The 10,190-nt window shown below is 36.2% G+C and overlaps 1 protein-coding gene across 1 annotated transcript; it reads right to left on the bottom strand.

Annotated features, from left to right (window-relative positions):
* Window positions 1-3,565: 3,565 nt before the first annotated feature.
* LOC131951147 (cytidine deaminase-like) lies at window positions 3,566-9,757 on the bottom strand. Its single transcript, XM_059313442.1, has 4 exons — window positions 9,630-9,757; window positions 6,192-6,303; window positions 5,628-5,682; window positions 3,566-3,969 (listed from the first exon to the last, which is right to left on the bottom strand). The coding sequence occupies exons 1-4, from the start codon at window positions 9,745-9,747 to the stop codon at window positions 3,838-3,840; spliced, it is 417 nt and encodes a 138-aa protein (XP_059169425.1). The 5' UTR covers window positions 9,748-9,757; the 3' UTR covers window positions 3,566-3,837.
* Between the last annotated feature and the right edge of the window lie 433 nt (window positions 9,758-10,190).

The following is a 10,190-nucleotide window of genomic DNA, read 5'->3' as shown; positions in this document are numbered from 1 at the left end:
GATGCGCAAGAGAGAGGAAGTGAGTGGCGAGAGAGAACTATTTATAGATAACAACATGTAAGGGACATCACTCAAAATAACAATATAAATATAATACTAATACAGAAGAGTGAGTTCCCTTGACCTCACAATTATTTCAATCTATTACACAAATGAATACATTTTATTTTAGATAATTTAGGCTATAATACTGCTGAATAGTTCAGTTACATTATTATTATGAATTAGGGCCTATTTAGAGGTAATTATTAAATTACTAATTAGACGTATGATCACTTATGTTGGTCTAATAACTAATAGATTCATATTTAATAGCAGTAGGTCTGTAGGCTTAGAATAGTATTGTAAAAAAATAAAGTATTGTTTATTTTTTACAGTTGTCATATTAATTTTAGTTTTAGTAGGTAGAAGTAGGCCTGTGATAGCGCAAGTAGTTAGTATTAGTATGTAAGTTAAACAAAGTTAACTACTATAACTAAGCTTAATAAGGCTACAATTTTAAACTAAAAATTACATGCAGCCTAAATAAAAGGTTACAGACTAGTGCATTAAATAATATCCAAAATTTAAGTTTAATCTACATTAGTTTAATAATTGTAAAAATTACTGAGATAGAAGAGTAGGCTTACATGTGAAGAGCTGTCTTATTTTAGTTCTACTTAATTAATATATGACTTAGTCTACTCTTAGTCTCCTGTAGTTATCTTTTGAACATAAAAAAATGCAGAATAGTTAATTAAGCCAAAAGGTGTCAATTGTCATAGATGGATTAACTTACTAATCAAATCAATATAATTATACTTATTTATTCTAGTAGGTGTATGAATTGATGATAGTTTTAGTAGCCTAGTTTGAATATAAATTTTCAACTAATTCTTGAGGTGGCTAAACATAAGTAGTAGATCTTTATTGATACATTTTTAATTTTTTTTTTTATGATATATACATGACTTTTGACACTTTTGAAGGCCTATTGTATTTAATGACAAACTCCTTACAATAAAATATCAAAAGAAATTCTTAGATCTATATATTTAATGAATGGTAATAATTAGATAGCCCATACAATCCCATGCATAAATAGTTCCATCATTGCTTTATGATTTGTATAAGACAGACAAATATTTTTATTTATACCATAAAATGTTAAAAGTATATAAATGTAATGAGTTTAATATAACAGTTTGTGAAATTTATTTATGTTTTTTTTTTTAGATAATACATACAGAGAAGATAAGTCAGATGAAGTTCCTTTTAAAAACTGGTCATATCACTGAATCCTCCAGTTCTGAAGACTTAATATACAGCATTCTTCAACAGTGGTCAGGCTTGACTGAAAATGGCCTACACATACCTATTAGATCCAACTAGTCCAAGGATACATGTTGGACCCAAGAAAACTTGTTCATATTGAACAACTTTTTTTTTAATATATTAGTTCTGAATGTAATTAAAAAAGAAATTTATAAAGTTTGTTATGTTTATTTTTTTCAGCACTGGTTGTGTGTGCTGGTGTATGCGGAAACTAATTATTGTTACCTTAATTTAATAATTGACTTAAACTGGCGAACTATAAATAGTTTTTAAGAATATGGTGCTGAAGTAGATTTCACCTAGTTTTGTTGCCTCTCCATATAAATAAATTGTATGGTCAGGAAAATGTCAAACAGCTTTTACTGTCCTTAATCAGTCAGGTACCAGTTAAAGCTGCTTTGAATTTGAATCAGAGACAACCTAAAGGATTAAGATTTAAACTCAAGAACTTGTGCTTTAGCAAATGTGTTCACAAATATGTAGTCCCACTATAAGTCTTTCATTTGAATATTATTTACATATAAGTTTATCTCAATATATAATCTATCATTTGTTAATATTATTCCTAGTCCAAACAACATGCTGATATGAAACCCATTGTATTACAAGAAGATAATAAGGAATGAAAATTTTCCCATAAGACAGCTTGCTTATAGTTATAATAATAATAAAAGGGCAATGTCTGCAAACAATTATACATTAATTTTTTATTTAGAATTTTCAACTTTTTATTATATCTCGTTCAAAATGAACAATTATTAAAATATCTTATGTTATGGTTTAAGCTTCAACTTTAGCATTTTGTAACTATTACTTAAATTTTCTACAATGTTAAAAATAAAACTACTATATCTATCATAGCTGTAAAACATGATAAGGGAAGAATCAAGAATATGGGTTTTTGTCAATTCTCGCCATACTAGCATATAAATGTAGACCAAGCTTATAGAAATATGGCTGATAACTAACCATAAACCACAAATACAGCAAACTATAATCACTGCCTGTTTCCTGGTAATGTGTTGTTATTGGCTGTGCAAGTTTATAAACATATTTGTAATTGTTTATATATTACAAAAGAAAAAGACTGTAGCTGATCAGATGCATTCCAGATATTTGAGGAAAAGATGTTTTCTATATGGATAGGCAGCTATAGCAAATTAGGTATGGGGAAATGTTGAGTTAAGATAAACTATTTAATAATTGTAATGACAGAGATACCATCACAGCAACAAATGTAATTGGGTTTGTATGACTAATTAATGAATATCCTATAAATAAATATAAAATGCTGAGGTGGTCGTCTATAAACGACTTTGAGGTGGTGGTGGAGATTTGGACCTTTGTGTCAAAGGGGAGGGGGTTCAGAAAGTAAGATGACACATTTCCATGTTCAACAAACACTCATGTTAAGAAACTGAATTTAAATTTAAGCCTTTATTTGCATTATTAAAATTTGTTTTATAAATTATTATAAATAATTCATCAATAGGCCTACATTGAATGCTGGAAAAGCCCATAGGTCTAAATATTTTATAAAAATCGCTGCTTTAAAAACAAACTGGGGCGGGGGGGAATGTTGGCTTAGGTTTACTTCTTTGGGGAAGGAGGAGGTCTGGCATCGTTGTGACATCGTTAATAGATGACCCGATAGTCAGAGGTCGATCTAGATTGATAAGGCCTATATGAAAATGTTGATGTTAATTACGCTTTACTTATTATTACAATGGAATATAGCCTAGTAGTTTATTTATATTAAAAAATATAACATCCCCTTGCACCACAACACCCTGACTACACTAATCCAAATTAAAATTAAAATGTTTGGTAAATTACTATTATATTATTAGTAATTTTGTGTTTAAAATTCTAGCCTTAGTAAACACCGGAAGTGATTTTTACTTATTTCACAAATGTTATAAAATATTCAATTTTGGTTCAAAAATATGCTTTCTGGCAACACAAAGTGGAACCACTTTTGGAACCACTTTTCCTACCTATTGTGGTTAATTCTCAAAAGATATCGTAAAAACGTATGCATCGTTCTTTTGTGCCCCATACGTGATTAATTCATTTCTATACAAAGAAAAAGTTTGTCCAAATTCAATGTTTATATTCGTTTATGCTTTCCTGAAGAAAAACAATGTTTTAATTTTTTTTTTTTTTATTTTAATAATTTTGAATCAAATAATGCAAATTTTAAAAAGGAATCTAAACTAGAAACAGCGAAGTATAAATAACATAAACAACGACAAGTTGCACATTTTTAATATCTCATAATTGTAGCAAAAATAGTGGGCGAACAATTGTAAATGTAAGGGACAAAACTCTTGCTTTCACAGATTGAATCAGTTGTAGAACCTATCATAAAGTATAAAGACACACGAAACACCAGACCCTGAGCACATTACACACTAGTCCAAACACGGGCAGGCAACACATTCACACGAGTTACACATCAGATCTTCCAAATGGTTTGTATTTAGTCACGTATCAATGCCGGTTAAGAGTTTCCCCGCCCGGTTAGGATTTCCTGGACCGGTTGTATTCAGCCAAGGTGCGGGGAGAGAACCCGAGGGGCAGCAGCTCTTTGGGTGACGTCTTCACATACGTCATATCCGGTTTGGTCAAGTACACGTCGTAGTCATCGCCGAACTGTGAACAGAAGATGGTACACTAGTTGACACGTGATAGTGATGAGCAATTAACTAATTAGGTAAACACGGTTTCTATCTTTCAGACATCCAGACATTTTGCTCCCGGTTACGTCGGTAGGGGGGTGGGGGTGGAAGGGCGCTTGAAATTCCGTAAGGGGGAGGGGGGTCAATTGTCAAAGTATATTCTCTATATATGTGGGGAGGGGTGGAGACGAAAAATGCGCAAACAGAACAAAAACGTTAGCTTTGCGTGCGCATTATTCTGTTTGTGCATTTTCCTGTTTGTGTACTTTTAACGGGGGGGGGGGGGGGGGGGGGGTTAAGGCTCTTCTCATGAGTTAGGGTAAGGATAGGCGTCAGTGATAGAGTCCTGGATATGTTTAGGGATGGGCATAATGACTGGATAAGTTCATGATTTGGTCTTGGTGGTTGGTTAGTGTGAGGGCTATTACAAGGTTCGGCGTTTAGGTCTGGGTAACGCGCCTAAGGAAAACTCTCCATCCAACAGACTACCTAGACGTCCTTACTCAAGTGACTAAAGCATCGGAATATAGGGCCTACATGTTGCAGTTTTAAGTGTAGAAGTGTGCATGTTCTAAAAAATTATCACTGTTGGAGTTTTACAAATGTTTTTTTTTTGTTAACAAATTCACAGCCAAATTATTGTGTCGTTTTTTTTTAAATCAACAAGTTATGTCCCTTGAATATTTTTTTACACACACCAGGTGTGTTGTTACGTCACCGGCCCCCTTTATTATGTACCTTTGATATTTACTCACTCGTAGCGCCCACAACAAGGTGTGAATCAAACTCAAGGCTTCTAAAAATAGATACTAAACAACCCGTAAGGTGCACTCAGCCTTGTATTAAACACAACATTTCAACGGGAACAGGGCATTTCCCCCCTGTCAATTACCCCCCGGACATTTCACCCCCGACATTACCCCCCGGAGTAATTATCCCCCCTGTCAATTACCCCCCGCCCAGTAGGACATTACCCCCCCCCCCCCGGACAGGGTTAGAGTTAGGGTTAGGACTAGGTTTAGGGCTAAGGTTAAGGTTAGGGTTAGGGCTAGGTTTAGGGCTAGGTTTAGGGCTAGGGCTAGGTTTAGGGCTAGGGCTATGGCTATGGCTAGGGCTAGGGTTAGGGTTAAGATTAGGGTTAGGATTAGGGTTAGGATTAGGATTAGGGTTAAGGTTAAGGCTAGGTTTAGGGCAAGGGCTAGGGTTAGAGTTAGGGTTGTGTCTAGCGTTGGTTTTGGTTTTGTGTGAAGTTTTAGGCTAAGGCGGATGCTTATGTTTTGGTCTTTTTCTTAAGGTTTGGATTAAAGTAGTATATAGGTATAGAATTCTAGTTAGAGTTAGTATTCTAACTTGAGAGGGGGTGGGGGGGGGGGGGGTAATTCCCAACTAACAGGGGGTAATTGTCAGAGGGGGGGGGTAATTGTTCCGGAGAGAAAATACGGGGGGGGGGAAGTCCGGGAGGGGTAATGTCCTGTAGCCCATTTTAACATCGTGTTGACAATCGTCAGCCAAACTCATTCAGTAAGTTTTCATAACAGGATTGCCAGATTGGCAAATATTTATGTTGGTGAAGTTCTATATTTTTTATATAAGAAATCGATTTAGTTTGAACTGGAAACGTTTTGAACTTGCCTCTAGTAAAAATTGTCTACAAGCTCCACAGGGTGTGACGTAATCGTCCATATCTCTAAAAAAGGAGGAAGAAAAACATACTTTAATCAAGAGTGGTAACATGTTATGTGCCCGCAGTAAATGAGTCACAAAATTACATACATTGCATGTGTGTATTTGAGTGTATGTACATATAAGTGAGAATGTGGACGAGAGTGTGAGAGTGTGCGAGTGTGTTCGTGTGCAAGTGTGTTTGTGTGCGAGTGTGTTCGCGTGCGAGTGTGTCCGTAAGCGAGTGTGTTCGTGTGCGTTCATGTGCGAGTGTGTTCGTGTGCGAGTGTGTTCGTGTGCGAGTGTGTTCGTGTGCGAGTGTGTTCGTGTGCGAGTGGGTTCGTGTGCGAGTGTGTTCGTGTGCGAGTGTGTTCGTGTGCGAGTGTGTTCGTGTGCGAGTGTCTTCGTGTGCGAGTGTGTTCGTATGCGAGCGTATTCGTGTGCGAGCGTGTTCGTGTGCGAGTGTATGCACGTGCGAGTGAGCGTGAAGACAAATCACCCATTACATTTCTATATAGAGTTCCACAAACTTACGTGGCGACTGCGATGGCTTTTATTTCTTTACAACCTTCAGACACGGCCTTCACTATGGCCGTCCTTTCAGCACAGATCGACAGACCATAAGAGGCGTTCTCCACATTACAGCCTGAAATAAAAGTCAAGGTATAGGACGTTTACTGAGAGGGTTAAGGGGCATCTTCATATGCTATAGACCAGGGGTCTCCAAACTACGGCCCGCGGGCCGTATGCGGCCCGCGATGTCCTCTCATCCGGCCCGCGGAGATCTTTTTGTCCACAAAAAAACGTTTGTTGGTGATGGCTGAGGAACTTTCTCCAGAAAAATCAAAGACATGTCTGGAACTAACTGGCCCCCGAACTGAAATTTGATAGTTGATGCGGCCCTCGGACTAAAAAGTTTGGAGACCTCTGCTATAGACAAATAGAAGTTAGGGCATAGAAAGTTTACTGAGAGGGGTAAGGGGCATCTTCATATGCTATAGACTAATAGAAGTTAGGGCATAGAAAGTTTACTGAGAGGGGTAAGGGGCATCTTCATATGCTATAGACTAATAGAAGTTAGGGCATAGAAAGTTTACTGAGAGGGGTAAGGGGCATCTTCATATGCTATAGACTAATAGAAGTTAGGGCATACAAAGTTTACTGAGAGGGTAAAGGGGCATCTTCATATGCTATAGACTAATAGAAGTTAGGGCATAGAAAGTTTACTGAGAGGGGTAAGGGGCATCTTCATATGCTATAGACTAATAGAAGTTAGGGCATAGAAAGTTTACTGAGAGGGGTAAGGGGCATCTTCATATGCTATAGACTAATAGAAGTTAGGGCATAGAAAGTTTACTGAGAGGGGTAAGGGGCATCTTCATATGCTATAGACTAATAGAAGTTAGGGCATAGAAAGTTTACTGAGAGGGGTAAGGGGCATCTTCATATGCTATAGACTAATAGAAGTTAGGGCATAGAAAGTTTACTGAGAGGGGTAAGGGGCATCTTCATATGCTATAGACTAATAGAAGTTAGGGCATAGAAAGTTTACTGAGAGGGGTAAGGGGCATCTTCATATGCTATAGACTAATAGAAGTTAGGGCATAGAAAGTTTACTGAGAGGGGTAAGGGGCATCTTCATATGCTATAGACTAATAGAAGTTAGGGCATAGAAAGTTTACTGAGAGGGGTAAGGGGCATCTTCATATGCTATAGACTAATAGAAGTTAGGGCATAGAAAGTTTACTGAGAGGGGTAAGGGGCATCTTCATATGCTATAGACTAATAGAAGTTAGGGCATAGAAAGTTTACTGAGAGGGGTAAGGGGCATCTTCATATGCTATAGACTAATAGAAGTTAGGGCATAGAAAGTTTACTGAGAGGGGTAAGGGGCATCTTCATATGCTATAGACTAATAGAAGTTAGGGCATAGAAAGTTTACTGAGAGGGGTAAGGGGCATCTTCATATGCTATAGACTAATAGAAGTTAGGGCATAGAAAGTTTACTGAGAGGGGTAAGGGGCATCTTCATATGCTATAGACTAATAGAAGTTAGGGCATAGAAAGTTTACTGAGAGGGGTAAGGGGCATCTTCATATGCTATAGACTTTAATAGAAGTTAGGGCATAAATAGTTTACTGAGAGGGGTAAGGGGCATCTTCATATGCTATAGACTTTAATAGAAGTTAGGGCATAGAAAGTTTATGGAGAGGGGTAAAATGGCATCATTATACTTAACAGTCTTAAATAGAGGACAGGACTTTAAAAAGTTTAGTAGGAGGGTTTAAAGGCATCTGCACATTAATAATGCATACGGCACTGCTAAATCTCAGACAAGTTAGAACTGTGGCCTTGAAAATGTATCACGAAGACATTAGATCTACCTTAGAGAGGTATCAAGAAAATATGAGATTTACCTGTAAATATTTTGCCGTCTGTGGTCACGATTATAAATAAAGGTATAAAAAATATGAGAACTACCTGTGAATATTTTGCCGTCTGTGGTCACGATTATAAATAAAGGTATAAAAAAATATGAGAACTACCTGTGAATATTTTACCGTCTGTGGTCACGATTATAAATAAAGGTATAAAAAAATATGAGAACTACCTGTGAATATTCTGCCGTCTGTGGCACGATTATAAATAAAGGTATAAAAAATATGAGAACTACCTGTAAATATTTTGCCGTCTGTGGTCACGATTATAAATAAAGGTATAAAAAATATGAGAACTACCTGTGAATATTTTGCCGTCTGTGGTCACGATTATAAATAAAGGTATAAAAAAATATGAGAACTACCTGTGAATATTTTGCCGTCTGTGGTCACGATTATAAATAAAGGTATAAAAAATATGAGAACTACCTGTGAATATTTTGCCGTCTGTGGTCACGATTATAAATAAAGGTATAAAAAATATGAGAACTACCTGTGAATATTTTGCCGTCTGTGGTCACGATTATAAATAAAGGTATAAAAAAATATGAGAACTACCTGTAAATATTTTACCGTCTGTGGTCACGATTATAAATAAAGGTATAAAAAAATATGAGAACTACCTGTGAATATTCTGCCGTCTGTGGTCACGATTATAAATAAAGGTATAAAAAATATGAGAACTACCTGTGAATATTTTGCCGTCTGTGGTCACGATTATAAATAAAGGTATAAAAAATATGAGATCTACCTGTAAATATTTTGCCGTCTGTGGTCACGATTATAAATAAAGGTATAAAAAATATGAGAACTACCTGTGAATATTTTGCCGTCTGTGGTCACGATTATAAATAAAGGTATAAAAAATATGAGATCTACCTGTGAATATTTTGCCGTCAGTGGTCACGATTATAAATAAAGGTATAAAAAAATATGAGAACTACCTGTGAATATTCTGCCGTCTGTGGCACGATTATAAATAAGGGTATCTAGAAAATATGAGATCTACCTGTGAATATTTTGCCGTCAGTGGTACGATTATAAATAAAGGTATAAAAAAATATGAGAACTACCTGTGAATATTTTGCCACCTGTGGTACGATTATAAATAAAGGTATAAAAAAAATATGAGAACTACCTGTGAATATTTTGCCGTCTGTCGTCACGATTATAAATAAAGGTATGAAGAAAATATGAGAACTACCTGTGAATATTTTGCCGTCTGTGGTCACGATTATAAATAAAGGTATGAAGAAAATATGAGAACTACCTGTGAATTTTTTGCCTTCTGTGGTCACGATTATAAATAAAGGTATCAAGAAAATATGAGAACTACCTGTGAATATTTTGCCGCCTGTGGTCACTATTATAAATAAAGGTATCAAGAAAATATGAGAACTACCTGTGAATATTTTGCCGCCTGTGGTCACTATTATAAATAAAGGTATCAAGAAAATATGAGAACTACCTGTGAATATTTTGCCGCCTGTGGTCACTATTATAAATAAAGGTATGAAGAAAATATGAGAACTACCTGTGAATATTTTGCCTTCTGTGGTCATTACCGCCGCGCCAACCCGGAACTTGCTGTAGGGTGAGTACGAATGTTTCTTGGCTTCACTGCTCTTCTTCACCAGCTCTTCTACGGACATGGCAGCTCCGGAACTGTCAGGTACGTATACGGAATAGAGAGAAGGTATTGTAATCGTGCACACAAGGTATATGAAATTTTGACCGTTTTTCGCAGATTTGCACCTCCATACTTTTTTTTTGTACACGGAACATAAAGTGTGTATTATAATTGTGAAAAAAAATCTAAATCGTGATTTTGACAAATATTTACGTTTCACATCTCCCCGGTGCAAAAAAAACTAATTTTTGCAATCCTTCCTGTCTGTGTGTGTGTGTGTCTGTAAACGAGATATCTTGAGAACCGTTTTCGTTATGCTGACCAATGTTTAAATATAGGTAATATATCAAATGTGTAGTTTTCTTTCAGCTTTTGAGCGATTTCCGGTGACCAAAAGTGGTATTTAGTTTACATCCGGTCTCTCAAACGCGGATACTATTCATGTTAGTTAGACGAAATTTTGCG

The sequence above is a fragment of the Physella acuta genome, unplaced genomic scaffold (genome assembly GCF_028476545.2).
Source record: "Physella acuta isolate Inbredline_101_S28 unplaced genomic scaffold, ASM2847654v3 ptg000801l, whole genome shotgun sequence".
Lineage (NCBI taxonomy): Eukaryota > Metazoa > Mollusca > Gastropoda > Physidae > Physella > Physella acuta.
The sequence above is the reverse complement of the archived record's forward strand: the minus strand, read 5'-3'. Positions and strand labels throughout refer to the sequence as shown.

Coding starts and splice junctions, on each gene's coding strand:
- LOC131951147 (XM_059313442.1), bottom strand. CDS start 9,747: ATGTCCGTAGAAGAGCTGGTGAAGAAGAGCAGTGAAGCCAAGAAACAT. Junction 5,683..6,191: donor AAAGCCATCGCAGTCGCCAC/GTAAGTTTGTGG, acceptor CTCCTTTTTTAG/AGATATGGACGATTACGTCA. Junction 3,970..5,627: donor GTAGACAATTTTTACTAGAG/GCAAGTTCAAAA, acceptor TTCTGTTCACAG/TTCGGCGATGACTACGACGT.